We start from the raw sequence: 16,286 nt of genomic DNA, 5'->3' as shown, positions 1-16,286 counted from the left end.
TGAGTGCAACTCACCTACTGTGATCTTACCCATGTGTTTCTACTGGAAGTAGACAATGAATTCAGAGACAAGGGGCTAATTCACACAGAACTGCCAAAACCTCTGGAAATTATAATCTACTATCAGTCATCAGGACATGATTTCCAAATGTCACCACAAGACACGCAAATACTACATGTAGATGCTTAAACTGGCTCATGGCAATAAAAATGCTCTTTTTCTGTTCTGATGCTAAGGAATCAAATGTAAGTTTGGGGCAGTTTCCGAAGGGGTTCCTGTTTCAAAACTGGGCCCGTAAAATCCCATTTGCTGCCTTTTCTTTTGTTGTCTTCCTGAAGAACTTCGCATTCAGATGAATTTCAATATTACGTTAGCCTGCAACGGAGGGTCTGCCAAAACCCAGTGCTGGCTAAAAACCCTCAAAAGGGCTAACCAAATCCTTTTTGTGCTCAGAGTTGTTCTTCCCTGAGCACTGCAGGCTACTGAAAAATACAGTAGTGGTGAGTTGGTAACTCTTGATCTACCAGAGAGAATGAAGGGTTTGAAGTCAAGCATTTACTTAGTGTTTTTTATGCTTATGCTTCAATAAATCTGTTAGTCTAAAAGGTGCCACAGGACTTCTCATTGTTTTTGCAGATACAGACTACCACAGCTACCTTTCTGATACTAAGTGTGTTAAGCTCTTTTCATAAAGAGAGAGAAGAACCACACAGTCTTTTAGGACACTAGAATAAATCATGAATTCAGCATGATGGGTACTTGGCAATGGAGCAGAAGAATGTATCCACTCACCTAACTCAATGCACGTGATCCCAAGCGACCAAATGTCGACCTTCCCATCGTACTGTCCTTCGTCCATAGCTAAGATCACCTCCGGGGCCATCCTATCAAGCACAGCACAAAATACGTGAGTTATTGGGGGTGGGGCGGAAATCAACAGCACAAGCCTTCTTAAAGATACACCTTCATTGTCTTCAGTAGGGCAGAGGCCCCCAACAAAGAATCAACATGGAGCTGAGAAAAGACATGCTGAAATAAAACAACGCTAGCCTGCACCAGCAAGCAGCTCCTCTAAGAGGCATTTTTCAAAAAGGAAAGAAACCACAAGGCCAGCCTGGACTGTCTTGCTGTCAGCGCAACATGCTGGCACATGGGAGACCCACATTAATCTCAGAGACCTTGTACCTAGAGTCAGCCAGCAAGGGCTGAAGTGTCCTAAAGGCACCACTTTCAGTCTCCCCAGAGATGGTGGGTTTTTCCTGCTGGTGCACCAAGAGCATTTTCCAACAGACACGTGCAGCCTGTGAGGGCAGCTGTGAAAGGAACAGGGGACTCTGGAACAGAGTGGGGAAATATGGCAGTCCCGAATAGGGGACTTGGCTTAAGAAGGATTCAGCCTCCTTATTTGCTACTTCAGGGAGGATGTCATCTTCTCATCCCATGTACTTATTCAGAGACTGGGGGATAGGTGACCTCTGGCTTCAATGCCTGGCGTGTCTGCTATGAAGGAAATGGAACGTTTTTGCTATAGTGGACCACTGGGATGGGAACATGCAACAGTTCAAATGAACATCCAACCAGTTTTGTTCCGAACAGAGCTCCAAGTCATTTAACAGCCTTTCCTGCTGCACACAATGATATGACATCCGATTTGTTTGTTCAATAAGGCAGAGTTATTTTTTTAAGCCCTCAGCATTATGTTCACAGAAATGCCAACTGTGGCCACCTCAAGCTGTGCTGCAAATCCCTATCTTTCTTCCTGAGTGCTCATGGGAAAAGTCGGTTGACAAGCTGAACCTGGTGGTTTTAAAAGCTTGCTCAGTTAATGCTACTGGCTCATGGTTTTTAATGCCAGGTATTGTTTGTGAAGCCCCAGAAGTGAGATAGAGGCCGTGTTCTCTGCTTACCAGTAAGGCGTCCCCACAAAGGAGTTGGCAGGAGAGGCTATAGACGCAGACCCAAAATCAGCTAGTTTCACCTGACCTGGTTCTGTTAGGAGAATATTTCCAGCTTTAATGTCCCTTTGGAACAAAAGAGGAGAAGTGCAGTTTTGGTTACAATGAAAAATGCAGTGATGCGGCAGTCTATAAGCTTTTCTGCAGAATAACAGCAGTGAAGCAGAGGCGAAGATTTAAAAGCCCTGTAAGAGCTATTATTTACTCCTACTTATGATGCTAGTGCCCCAGAGTCAACCAAAAATGGGCCTCACTATGTCAGGCTCTTTACAGACACAGGTAGGACAGACAGAGACAGCCCAAGACAGCTCACAACCTCAACAGATAAGACAGAGAAGTGTGTGTCAAGGGACTATACACAAGCAGAGTGAACAAACAAGTGACATCTGTGCAACTATATTTTAACAAAACAAACCAGCAGTCATGTAGCACCTGAAACACTAACACCATAATTTATTAGGTGATGCGCTTTCATGGGACAGACCCACTTCGTGGAGAGGGGACCGTCAAAGAGGTAAAAGGGGTAGGTCTGGAGTGAAGAGAAAAAGAGGGACAGGGCTAGAGCAAACAGCCATTTAGCACAGGGAAGAGACAGTCCAGGCAAAAACAGTCTCTGAATGCCCTGAGGGCCCTGCTTTGGCTGCTTCTGCAGTGAATCCTACTGGCTGGAGAAAGGGATTCAGTAATCATCTGGCTTTGCTGGAAACAGTGACCCACCATGCACTAGAAAGGAGAAGAGATTAATGATGACCTTGTGGTTTAATCACTGGACTAAGACTCAAGAGATCCGGGTTTAATACTCAGCTTTGACACCTTATATGACCCCAGGCAAGTCACATCAGCCAGCTGGTGCCTCAGTTTCCCTATCTGAATGAGGATACTACAACCTTCCTGTAACTCACAGGGGGCACAGCGAAGGCAGGATTAATTACAATTGTAGTGCCTGTTATGACGACCCTGTAAGGAGACAGAGACAATGTACAGATATGAAATATCAGTATCTTAAGTGTCAGTAGCGAAGGTTAAATTCAATAGGGGATCCAGCTCTAGTTATATGCCACTGGCTAAAAGATACAGGACAGCCATGTGCTGTAAAAATTGAGACAGCATTCAGATAATGAGGGGGAAATACGACACCGGAGATGTTTTCACATGGCAGCATCTCAGTTATTTTCTTTTGCAAAAGTAGACCCTTGGTAGAAATGGAAGGTGAATTTAAAATCCCAGCTGAGTCAGGCAGTTAATGTAGGACTTGGCACAGCTTTTACCTGTCTTTTCAAAACACATCACAATGCACCCCTTTAAATGCACAGCTCCCCCACTCCCCATGGCCCACTCTGTATCCCCCTAAACTGCACAAATATTTACATAATTACTTGCATTACTGCAGCTCCTACACAGCTAAACATGTTTCAGGTCTCAAAAGTGACTCAAGAACATGATACTGAAAAATTTCAGACTGTCATTTTTACCAAGCAGTTGTAAAATAAATCAGTTGGATGATAAATACTATCTTCACATGTCAGCATATGGTATATAGAGCAATACAAATAAGTCAGGATCTGTATGAAATTTTTGTTTATGCTGACTTCACTAATGCTTCTTCTGCAGCCAGTAGTAAAACTAGGCAAATACCAAGATGAGCTGATATACCCCCAGAAGACCTCTTTGTATCCCCAAGAGTATGTGTATCCCTAGCTGAGAACTGCTGTGCTAGAACACTGTTTCTCAAACCTAATACGATATACCAGCCAACAACTTTTCACAGATATTTTCACACCAGGGTCCCAGTTAGGGAATCACACTGAAAAGTTTAAGTATGCTGGTCTGTGAAGAGGGTTTATTTCTAGAGGACACATCTACAGAGATGGCATTTTACACACCTGCCCTGTGCAAAATACTCAGGAGGCATTTATCATCATCTCCACAAACAACAAGCAATCCTGTGGCACCTTGGAGAGTAACACCCATGCAAGCTCATGCCCTAATAAATTTGTTGGTCTCTAAGGTACCACAAAATAACCATTTGTTGTTTGTGAACATACAGACTAACACAGCTACACCTTTGAGACTAATCTTTCCCAGTTCGCTCTAATCAGTGATATATTATCAGAAGTTTGTGGACCATATGCGACAGCCCTACGTCACTAGAAAAAAGCCTTCACTTAGTAACAACATACTGCATGTATGATATTCTTACCAAAGCTAGGGCACTGAGCTCATGGGGGAAAGCAAGTGACTGTGTATGTACAGAACACGGGTTTGGGTACTTTGCTAGTTTGTGGTCGGTCTGCCACATAAAGGCAAAATAGCTCATTCTATTGCCTTCCACGCAGCTATGTTGGGTATCATTAGAGCACAGCACAATTAGGAAACGGCACTTCTTCTGTCTCACCACAAGGTGTCCCCCTTATGCTGGGTCATGTTCTGCTTGTTTGTCTTTCTATGGGGTAGGAAAAAAAAGAGGTAAAGTGCAGCATTGCAGGTGTTTTGGGCCCAGAATATGGCAGTCAAACTGAGTAAAGTAATATCAGTTATAGGACTGACAAGTTGTTCTCCTACTGGGTTATCACCTACAATTCCTATTACTGTAATGTTTAGTAGCCCCAGGAGTAGACAGGGTCCTCAGAATGGTGTGTGTTGTAAGAAACACAGAACATATGCAGTCCTGGCCCCAGAGAGACAACTGGTGGATACAGACAAGCAAATACAAGAAAGTAAAATGACAAGAGCAAGGAAACAATAAGACATTTGGCTCCATCAAACCAATGCTCCAAACTATTTCTGACACCACATCTAGCACAGAACGAGAATGCCTCTCGTGGCCCTATATTGTGGGACAGATATTCCTCCCCACTTTCCATGTCCAGGAGCCGAGCATCCCTGTGGCATGTCTGAAGAGCCACGGCTGAGAGCTACTGAAGAATAGAGAAAACCACCGTTCCAACTAAGTAACTTTCAGGAGGTAGCCAGGATGCATCAACGCCTCGGAATGTCCACAGGGCCTCGGAAAGACGCTCCTTATTGCAGCTGCCCCAGTATGCGCTAACAGCCTCCCTGTTAAATGCTAGTCTGACTGACTCTCTAGGCTTTCAGCATGGGGACGACTTGAGCCCAATGGCCGATTTCAAACTGCCTCTGGTAATGGAGACTCCTCGCTTTTGCTCTAACCCAGATCTCTCCATTTCACAGTAGTATCCCAGCCTACCTGGATGGGAGTTACCCATGGAAGACACACATGGGTGAAATCATGTTAAGTTTCTGACATAGGCTAGGAAGGTCAGAAGTCACCATGCAGTGAATTTCCCAAAGCAGCCTGGGAGTTTACGCCGGCTGCTCCAGAGGAACATCTTTGATGCACGCTGTCTGCTTGCGTGATGCTTTATCCTGGAGAGGAGGAGTTTCTTCCTAACCTCTCTGAGGCATAAATTTTACCTACTCTGACCTCAGCAGTTGCAGTGAAACCACTACTATTACTGATCTGGAAAGTTAACCAAGCTCTTTTTAATCTGGCTTGCACTTGACACATCCACGAACTGTAGAGCGTCCTCCCTGTCTTCACTTTGTCGTCACTGATTCAGCAAACTGCTTCCTCCCTCACACGCGGCCCTGTTTGCTTGGCAGAGTCGCTTGGTGGCATTGAGAGCGACGTGTTTGGAAAACCACTAACGCAGAAAAAGAAATCACCCGTTGCACCGCAGCTCCACTGATGACTGAAGCGTAAGAGCAGGCTCATTAACAAAGCGACAGCTTCTGTTTAAACACACAGCCTGGCACCAGCCGTGCTGGGAATGGCCACACAGAAGATAACAGCAGCGTGTCAGGAAGTTTTGGTTAAACATTACTGCTTTACAAAGGTTACCCGAGTGTAGTACAGCAATTCTCAAAGGCTTCTCCTCAGTCCTCAACCTAGAGCATGATAAATGGAAACATGACATTACTGAACTTCACTCTCACCTATGAATTTTAGCATGAGAATGCAGGTAGGCCAGCCCCTGCAAGGCACCGTGGGTAATGGCAGCGATCTCCACTTCCTGAAGTGGTTTCTTGTGAACTAAAGGGTTTAGAGAAGAAGATGAGGTAAGAATCATTTGTTCCTTGACATGGATTTACCCAGAAGCAAGACAGGAAGAGTTAGTCACATTCTTGGAACACGACTGACCTTTGCAGGCCATGAGCAGGGTAATACTTATAGACAGCTATGTGTTTCCTATGGCAAAGAGACAGGAGAGGAGCAGGATGAATACCATATAGAGGTGCCTAAGCCCATTTCACAGACCCCTCAAAGGTGTCCAGCCCAGGCCTCTGGCCAACCATATCTGAGATACAGATGTGCAGCCCATGAAGTATTACTTTTAGAAAGATTGGGACTGAGTTTCCTACTTCTCTTTACAGGCATTGTGAACCCCCAGAAGTTTGATTTTTAGTTCTGAGGTCACGTTAGCCTTGTGTACTGCAAAACTATCAGCAATCTTCCTTTTAATTGCAGGGCAAGAACAAAGCTGATCAGCTGCAGGTGTTTATTACTACTGAACAGATGACGAGCTGTTCCCATTTATCTGTCTAAGATGATACAAGCCCTGCGCGCATTCATAGCTATCTGACTTCTATCAGGGTGGTACTTGGCCTTGCCATGACCTTCCAAGGTCCCTTCCAGTTCTAGCGTTCTACGATTCTGTATTTTTCTTTTTTTTACAAAATGTAAATGTGCCACATAGGTACCACAATGGGCTCCTGCCAAATTCTCAATATGGCCCTTGACATTTTAAAGCCTGGACAACCTTGTTACACAACACATATGCCTTAGAAGACCCATACAGGACTTGGCTGTGACTTAAGGCACTCACAGGATTCATTGGCGGTATAAACAGCCTATGACATCTGTGAGCACTTATGTCAGTCAATAACTCCCTTCTCCAAAAAGGAGTATTCTGGACAAATACAGGATAGAAATGACACTTCACAGCTTACCTTCTAGCAAATCAGAGGCTGATCCTAAGCAGTATTCCATCACCAACTGCAACAAGCAGAAAAAGACACATATTAACCATTAAGGAGGTAGAATATCCAACCACACTGAAGCAGGACACACACATTCTGCCATGACACAGAACGACAGACCAACAGGAGCTGTAGGACACCCAGGGATATGGACTCTTAGAGTTAAAGAGCGGCTCATAAATGCCTGGCCTTTCCTAGTCTCAGCTCAGAACCGGGATGTAACAACACAGAGAGGCTTTTGTAGAGTTTTAAAACTGTTTGCCCAGAGCACCTGCCCCTGCAATTTCAGTACATGAGGCCATCTGCAGAGCCTTGGAGAAGCCCTGGCTTAATGTACCAGCCTAGCTCATGAAAAACCACACCCCCTTTTGTCAAAGCTTGGGGCAGGTTCCCAGACCAAGGCTGGCCAATGCATGGTTCTTTGAGCCATTAAATGCAGCTCCTGCTTGGAGCCACATGTCAGGAGTGCTGTCGGCCACTCTGTGCACGGCCCAGCGCTTGGTGGGAGAAGCATGTGGCGGCAGCTGCAGCTCTGGTGAGTCACTGGCATCGAATTAGAGTGCAAGGGCTGGGAAACTCTAGCTCTGGGAGAGGGGGGCATTCAGTTATAGTGGGAGCAGAGGGGAGTCTGGGGGTGCCTGGCTCTGGGGAAAGGGAAGGGCATTGAGCCACATCTTATATATTTATTTCTATCTATCTATCGAGGTATAATATATCTCTACGGATAGACAGATAAAAATAAATATATAATATGTGGCTCTTTGCACCCCATCCGCGTGGCTCTTAGCGCCGTACTGGGTGGCCAACGCGGTCCTAGAATGACTCCCATTCTCAGCTAAAGGGAAGAGGCCCTATGCATAGCAGTATGACCAGCTCCTGCCTCACCCACCACCTGGACAGAGAACCTGCATTCTTTGGGTCAGTCATGCGCACTGAAACAAGGCCTCTCCAACACCATCTCTGTTTCACTTCAGGGCTTGAGAAAACCTGTGAACTAGGTAGGCCAATAACAACACTGGGGAGTGGTGGAGGCATAGGAGGGAAATGGGCAGCTTGGTCATCTGATGTTTGTGCTCTGCCATGGCTAGTTCCTGGCCCTGGGCTGGCCAGAGTTGGGTGAGTGGCAAAAATGGCACACTTAATTCTGAGGAAAGGGGCAACTTGCACTGCTCAATAACTAGAAAATGAGCAGTAGGACAAAGGATGTTCTTTTTGAGAGCCATGTGCTGCAAGGAGGGATTCATATGAAATGTAGGTCTTTAAAACTAAAGGAATGAATTGCACTGCCTTTCCCCTGGACTAAGATTGATTTGGGCATTAACCGGCCTTGGTATTTTGTGTCCAATCAATCTAGAATTAGAAACAATATGGTTAATTAACTATGTCAGAATTCGTAACGGAAGATTTCTTGTAGAATGCCTATTGCTCTATTCTAGCTTCAAGACAGCATTTTAAATTATAGCTCATGGCCCAGTGCATTTACCTGCCGAAAGCACTTCAAATAAAGTAACTATGGCACAGAGCCAGTGAGCTGGTCGTGTATCTTCTTAACAAACGTTAAAACAGAAATTCATTTTTCTTCTCCCTCCCCACAAAGTTCAGGATGCCGGGCTGGAAGAGCAGTCAGCAGGATTGCTTTGAACAGAGAAGTGAACCCTAATGTGGATTTTCCCAGCTGGAGCATGTTTTAAATGCATTCCATTTATTCCTCCTCTTAATGAAAGGTGAAAATCGAAAGCAGCGTGAAGCACTCTTGCATGGAAGGCTGAAGGCGACAAACACACTTGGCAGCATCCCCTTGGAGCTGGAAATGTTCACTTTATTGTTTATTGGGCTCCCTTATTTCCACTAACTCCCGTCAGCCTGTTAGAGACAATGCAGCACTGTTGGCATGGCCAAGACACCCTGCTCCGCAGCATCCTTTACTCAGCACACAACCCAGCCAACTACAGCCACCTAACAGGTGTGGATAGAGCTCTTCAATTCAACTAACACACTGCAATAGACTGAACTGCTGAAGGGCTGCCAGTCTCCTGCAGCACCCTCCTCTTCAGCACTGGCCTGCTGAGGATGGGCCATAGGAAGGCGAGAGAGCAGGCTCACCCCACGTTCATCCTGCAGTGGTGGCACTTCTGCCTTGCAGGGCTTACACTGTGTCTCCTCTCTGGACTCAGAACCACAACATCATACCCAGCCCACCCCTCCATTATAACCACAGCAGTAACACGTGCATGTTAGATTTCAGAAGGGCTGATCTAGGGATACACTGTATGTAGACACAGATCTTAGCCATCCCGTTATGACTAACGGATTTAGCTCATTTGGGTCAGCATCTGTTTTCCTCAGCCAATTACACACCAGAAGCACATCACTTGCAGTGCTTGCTTTGACTCACTTTATCAATTCAATTCTTGCATGTGTTCTATTCAGACAGAGAAATTAGCTGTGTGATGGAACAGGAGAAGTTTGTAGGTTATGGATGGCATGTAGTTTGCAATTGATTACAAAACTTGATTTTCAAGCTGCAGAGAATAAATGACTCGCAATATAAAAGTGGTACCACTTCAACAAAATGTCCCCTTCTCCAGATAGTGATCACCACCAGGCCTATTATGGGACTTCAAATGTCCAGTTCTCAGAAGCCTGCCCAATGAAACTTAAGGATTTATTCCTCCTCAGTTTTTCTCTGAGCCAGTTTTTGATCCATGACAATATTGCCTCTTGTCCTGTGACTAAATTTTTGTAGTAGCTTCTTGTGAAAAGACTTTGTTCAAGACCTTTGTCAATTACCTGGTTCTCCTTCATCTACTGCCTTCTAGACATGTTCAAAGTGTCCTAATAATGAGAGAGAGGAATGAGGTCCCTTTGCAGAGCTTTGCCATTTGGAGCCTAGCATATTATGTTCTTCTAGGTGTTATTTTATTTTTAGTAAATTATAGTTGCACCTAATATTCCAAATACAGATTAAGGATTACTGATCTGTAATTTGCTGGATCACCCCACTGACTTTCATAAAGGTTATGGTAGATTCCACCACTATAAGCCGTCACTTATATGGAGGTTATTGTTTCAGAGACCCTACAGGAAGGAACCAGGATTTCAGTACTGAGAAACTATAAAATGTAAAGGCCTTTGGACATGGACATCAGCAAATTATGAGTTTGAGCCAAAGTCTATTGATTGCAACAGGAAGACTGACTTCAATGGACTTTGGAGGAAGTGCTATGTAATTACTAACCAAAGAGGTTTGCGTTGAAGGCTGAGAAATTGGAAACAAACCTGAAATTGCAAGAAATATGCTAGGGAGTCAATAAATAAAATGCTCTGACAAATTCTACCTTTTAGCAGACTTAGGAACGAGAGGAGGATTCTGGAATCAGATTCAAATTGCTTACAGTTCCTTGGATCACACAGTGCAACCCCAGCTGAGTCAACCAAACCCTTCATTCTTCTCAAGCTCCATTCGCTAGCTGCCAGGAAGCTGACTGTGAGGGGAAGTTGGAGGAACTCTTCTTACAAAACTAAACACCCTGGCCAATCTGAGTGAACAAACAAGGTCGTTTTACATAGAACTACAACTCTGCTCCTGTGTCCTGGTTCAGAATTTCCACTTCCTTTGTAAGCCACTTTGAGGATTCTTCAAGATGAAAGAGACTAGAAGAAATAAGCATTCAGTGTTGTGTGGACGGAGCGGATCATTTCCAGATATTCAGTCACCTCGGGGCAAAATTCCTGTCCAGGAAGACCTGTATATGCCACATGGGTCTCACTCACCCAGGCAGTGTGCTCTTTCAAGTAACAGCCCTTGTACTCTATGGTGTTGGGGTGCTTCAGCTGCCGTAGGAACTTGACTTCCTTGATGATATCTTGCCATTTCTATTGGGAAAAAAATCAGAAGGAATTCACTCTTTATGTCAAGCCTTGATCTCGCATTCTTGACTACAACCTGTGGCTACTGGAACACAGTTGGATACTGAAGATTTAGACAGTGACAGACTACTTACTACCTGAGAAAGTTAAGAGAATAACCATCCCATATTTTCTCCTTTTCCCAGATTCCCAATTAACACCAGCTGTTGCTATTATCTCATCGTTCCTTTGCTTTGTTTAAATTACTCGTTAGGAATTCCTGCCAGTCATACAAGCAGAACTATAAGACGGATGGGGAGAACAAGAGGCAGAGGTCCCCTGGCGGAGACCTTGTGATGCTGCCACACCCTTCCCCAGAAAAGGGCAATAGAGAGCTCCTCCAAACTGCCTAGAGTGGCTGTGTGGGAAGCAGCCAATCAGGGGCTAGCCAGTCAGAATAAAAAGAGCTGAAGAGCTGAAGCAAGGGCAGATCCTTGCTAGAGCTGGGAGGGAGCATATGGCACTCTGGGCTGGTGGCTATGACACCCCTGGGACAAGGCCCTGAGGTGAGGGTGAAAAACGTGTTGGAGCCATGAGGAAGTGACCCAGCGAATTATAAGAGCACCACAGTTATTTAGAGGGACAATGCAAAGAGTTGCGATCTACAGGGTCCCTAGGCTGCGACCTGGAGTGCAGGGCAGGACTGGGTCCCCCCAAACCCTATTAGCCACTGGCGAAAGTGCCCCAAACAGCGAGCAGTGGAGCTCACAGGCACCATGGTCGGGGGGGGGGGCGGAGCTAGGTGAAAAGGGGGCTCAGCTCCCTGCCGCCAGAAGGGACAGGGCCAAGGACAGAAGGGATGGCGCTTGGGGCAGTCAGCCCTGGACCCACCCCCCACTCCCTGTAAGCTGCCTGTGCAGAGGCGCACAGCACTCCATGGCATTTCAAAGGTATCCAGAGCTTCAGCCACGGTGGCAGAAAGGGCTCCTGACCCCTCTGAAATGCCAGTCCCAGGGACAATCGTCCCCTTTGTCCCCCCCACAATTGGTGAATCTGACAGCGAGGCATCCTTTGGGGAAGTGGACCTTAAATACAGTGACACAGCTGAGGAGCTGAAGCCAGAAAAGGCCATGAGAGGGCAAAGATATTGTCTCCCACGAAGGAGCCCAGGGGCACCATTCTGTTCTGGAGCAGGGATAAACAGAAAGACTGTAGATGGCACTGAGAGGCCATGTTGGACCGGGACCTCAGAAAGGGTTCGCTCTGTTTTAACAGACTGTGTGTGGGTTGACCAGAGGGCTGAGTCACCAAAGAGCCACCACAAAACAGAAAGACTGCAGGCACATGCACTTGGCCATGGGGCGCTCAGGGAAGTGAGTGCACCCAATTACAGGGACTGATACCAGGAAGTAGAAGGCAGCTTTCCAAATTTTTCTTTGTGAACTCTGTGCTAGATGGGAGAGGTCCATCTAGTTCTGCTAATCTTACACAGAAGCAAAAAATTCCCCAAAGGTGGTGTCATTTCCACTCATCGACCTTTGAAGTCACCCTAGCTCAAATCATGTCAGCTGTTTAGAGCTAAACCTGACTCACAAAACATTAAACATAATCAAATTGGCTAAGGGTTTAAATAAACTGCACAGGTATTCATCCACTGGCCAATGACAGGTAGATTTTTTTTATCCCTTTATGACTAACTTAGAGAGAACCAGTTCAGTGGTTATTTTAAAACCTTCTCTCCATATGCCAAAAGCTTGAGCAGAGTCCCACCCTGAAGCAACAGTTGCACAAGCTGATTGCACTGTAGTTGTCTAGGTCCCTGTTGCATGAAGACAGGTAGGAAAAAGGAATTAGCTAAGTTTTGTTCTTTTTGACCATTAAAGTCAACTTTAGGATTCCCCCGATGCTTTTGTGAGTTTTATTTTATCTGCAATAAACAGTTCTTAAAAAGCACGGCTACCATTCTACAGTTTGAATTCAAAGTACAAAGTTTTCTCAGCATTATTATGAGAACAATGGTTCCAAAGTGACTGAAATGTGTCCTGAAAGTTAGGGGGATGAGAAGTCCACTATTACTTTTAATAGGTTTGGATTCTCTCTATAATGTAACAAAAAGCACACAGTTATTTGAAATTTCTGAGTATTAATAGGTAATATGCTTCCTGGAGACCAACAAAACAGAGTGGGAAAAATATTTCAAATTGTCTACTGAAGTAGCAAGCTGTAAAAAAGAAGATGATCCCAAGAAAGGAATAACTGAAGCGAGACTGATTTCCAAGAAGGGATTCCATAAAACTTGCAGAAACCATTTATTCAGCTTCAGAGTCTGTAATGCAAGTTAGCTGCCCTTTCTGGCTGATGCAGCGTTGCAGTAGTTATGGCTCTGATGTATTTCCAGTACAGATGCTACTGAAGTAGTAACCACTCAAACTTTTCTGGCTTCACCTTAAATTCACTAAACCTTGGCATTCCCCAGAATTCACACTTACTCATTTTTCTTTCCAGGGGAAGAAAATGACTATTACCTGCAGTAAAGAATCTAGTTTGCCAAGACCAAAAGAAATCTCCAGCTGACCTCTCTGTAAGTTTACATTGCTTCTGTGTACAGAGCGCATGTGAAAAACTAGCTCGACCGATCTTACCTCGTTTGTTTGCTTCCCACTGTAGGACATTTTCTTGACTGCCACCACTTCATTAGTGTGGGAATTTGTGGCCTGGAGTGGGAGAAAGAAAAAAAAATGAAGTCTGATTTTTTCCTTATGGAATCAGATGCACCTTTAGGGTAAGTCCTGGCTGTCTCTTCTTGTCCCACAGCTGGCAAACTCACAAGCTTAGGAGACTCCCTTCCTCTGGCCTCTAATTCAGGGTACCACCATTTGGACGCCAGCTGCCCCATGGACTCATTCACCTGTCCAATTCCAGGCAGCCTCCCTGCCCACCTCTGGGTGTGAGCAACAGATCTACTGCACTGCAAACCAGGGGCCCAACTCTACACCTAGTAAGGTCTTTCCTACAGATCCTAGCTGTATCAGGATCAGGCCTCTGGGAACCGCAGAGCAACTTGGCAAAGCACAGTGCACACTGGTCATCTGGCAATGGACCTGCCCAGTCGCCAGCAAGCCTGAGCTAACAAAAAATCAATCACAGCTCTCCTTGTGGACTGGCATATCTAATATTTTGTTCTCTCCGGGTTCCTTGGCACTCTCTCTCCACTCCCAGCAAACTGCAGATTTGATAGCTGTGTAGCGATAGAAATGTCTTCTCCTGAAGAGCATCTCAACCCAAAAGCCACCTTCTGATAGACTTCCCTGTCCTAGACAAGGCCAGCAGAAAGCATGCTTTTGCAGTGTTTGAAACATGGCTATGCAGCTCTAGCATCCTTCTCCATCACTTCCCCACCAGTTTCCAGGGGAACTTGCCCCCCACCAGGAGGGCCTTACAATTAAGAGAAACCAACACTGGCCTGAGACTTACTCCTCCCTCCTCATTTCTAGTCACATTCACCGGCTTTGTTTTAAATGTTGAGGGAGGTTTTATGATGCTTCAATTGCACTGTGTATTAGTAATGAGGCACCTGACCCTAAAGATTTGAGGTGAGGATGAAAACATATTTTAGTAAGTATATAACTTTTTTAATCTTAAAGAGCTCTACACCAGCAGATCACCTACATTTGGCTCCTAAATCCCAGCAGCTGGATATGAAAGAGGTCAGTGAAGGACCATTTCCTATCATATGGGCTATGTCTACACTAGCCCCACCCCTTCGAAAAAGGGGATGCTAATGAGACTTCAGGATATGCAGTGCCTCATTAGCATAATGGCAGCTGCAGCATTTCGACAAGGCCCCGCAGAGTTTGAAATCCCCTTATTCATATAACCAAATAGGTATAAGGGGATTTTGACGTGTGTGGGGTCCTCTCAAAAAGGACCCCGTGTAGACGAGCCAGGAGCGATCAAAAGCAGCATTTTTGTAGTGCCACAGCCACCATTATGCTAATGAGATGCTGCATATTCATTGCAGCACCTCATTAGCATAAACCAAAGTGCCTCACTAGCATCCCCCTTTTGACAGTGGGTGGCTAGTGTAGACATAGCCATAGTGTAGTTTTAAAAGACTCAAGCAAGTGGGATCTTGAGAACTTCCCTGAAAGACTAACCTGAAGTTGAAAACATCACACTGTTAAGAAGGAATAGGCTCTTCACAGATGTTGCAGGTAATGTTATGTGGCAGTTCTACTGCATAGTAAAAAAAAGGTATAATAAAGTTTCAAGAATGGATTTGAAGTAGAGAGAGTAATTTACCTCACAAAACTGGGTCACCTAATTTAGACAGCCTTATTTCAATGTAGCGACACCGAAATAGTCTATTTCGATGAATAACGTCTACATGTCCTCCAGGGCTGGCAACGTCGATGTTCAACTTCGACGTTGGGCAGCACCACATCGAAATAGGCGCTGCGAGGGAACGTCTACACGCCAAAGTAGCACACATCGAAATAAGGGTGCCAGGAACAGCTGCAGACAGGGTCACAGGGCGGACTCAACAGCAAGCCGCTCCCTTAAAGGGCCCCTCCCAGACACAGTTGCACTAAACAACACAAGATACACAGAGCCGACAAGTGGTTGCAGACCCTGTGCATGCAGCATGGATCCCCAGCTGCAGCAGCAGCAGCAGCAGCCAGAAGCCCTGGGCTAAGGGCTGCTGCACACGGTGACCATAGAGCCCCGCAGGGGCTGGAGAGAGAGCATCTCTCAACCCCTCAGCTGATGGCCGCCATGGCGGACCCCGCTATTTCGATGTTGCGGGACGCGGATCGTCTACACGTGCCCTACTTCGACGTTCAACTTCGAAGTAGGGCGCTATTCCCATCCCCTCATGGGGTTAGCGACTTCGACGTCTCGCCGCCTAACGTCGATTTCAACTTCGAAATAGCGTCCAACACGTGTAGCCGTGACAGGCGCTATTTCGAAGTTGGCGCCGCTACTTCGAAGTAGCGTGCACGTGTAGACACGGCCGTTATGAGCCAGAGGGTGTGCAGATGTTCTTCGGTGACCATCCATTTAAGCTACAGCAGGTATTGCTGTTTTCAAGAATCCTGTTCCTGATTGGAGTGATAATGTCACACGCAGATCCCCACACCCAACCAAAGCTGGCAATGATTTTCTCATCTAACCCCCTTCAGTTCTCCCTCCTTCCTGTCCCTCATTAAAAGCTGACCCTGCAAGTTGTCAAGTGTCCTCAGCACCCAGAAAGTTCGGCTTGAGACAGGAATTCTCAACATATATTGCAGGATTGGACCCCTAAATAATGAAACGTGACTCCGTCTCAGATTTTTGTGTGTGCTATTGTATTGTATTTAAGTAGCTCAGGGAAGACTCAGGAGAGGCCTTCAAAAGGAGTACTAACTTCCTGCCTTTTGAGAGTGAAGGTCAAACATTTAACGTTATTTCAAGGAAACAAGCAAGACATTAAACCACATA

General features: G+C 45.6%; 1 protein-coding gene across 1 annotated transcript in view; it reads right to left on the bottom strand.

Moving 5' to 3' along the window:
- The window catches only part of TAOK3 (TAO kinase 3), a 129,828-nt gene that overhangs the window by 55,805 nt on the left and 57,737 nt on the right, over positions 1–16,286 (bottom strand). The window contains exons 4-9 of the mRNA XM_075012697.1: positions 13,448–13,519; positions 10,731–10,832; positions 6,927–6,972; positions 5,913–6,009; positions 1,908–2,021; positions 793–884 (exon numbers count right to left, since the gene is read on the bottom strand). Coding sequence (XP_074868798.1) covers positions 793–884; positions 1,908–2,021; positions 5,913–6,009; positions 6,927–6,972; positions 10,731–10,832; positions 13,448–13,519 — 523 coding nt within the window. The remainder of the gene's footprint in view (positions 1–792; positions 885–1,907; positions 2,022–5,912; positions 6,010–6,926; positions 6,973–10,730; positions 10,833–13,447; positions 13,520–16,286) is intronic.

This window comes from Carettochelys insculpta, chromosome 18 (assembly GCF_033958435.1).
Source record: "Carettochelys insculpta isolate YL-2023 chromosome 18, ASM3395843v1, whole genome shotgun sequence".
Taxonomy (NCBI): domain Eukaryota; kingdom Metazoa; phylum Chordata; order Testudines; family Carettochelyidae; genus Carettochelys; species Carettochelys insculpta.
The sequence above is the reverse complement of the archived record's forward strand: the minus strand, read 5'-3'. Positions and strand labels throughout refer to the sequence as shown.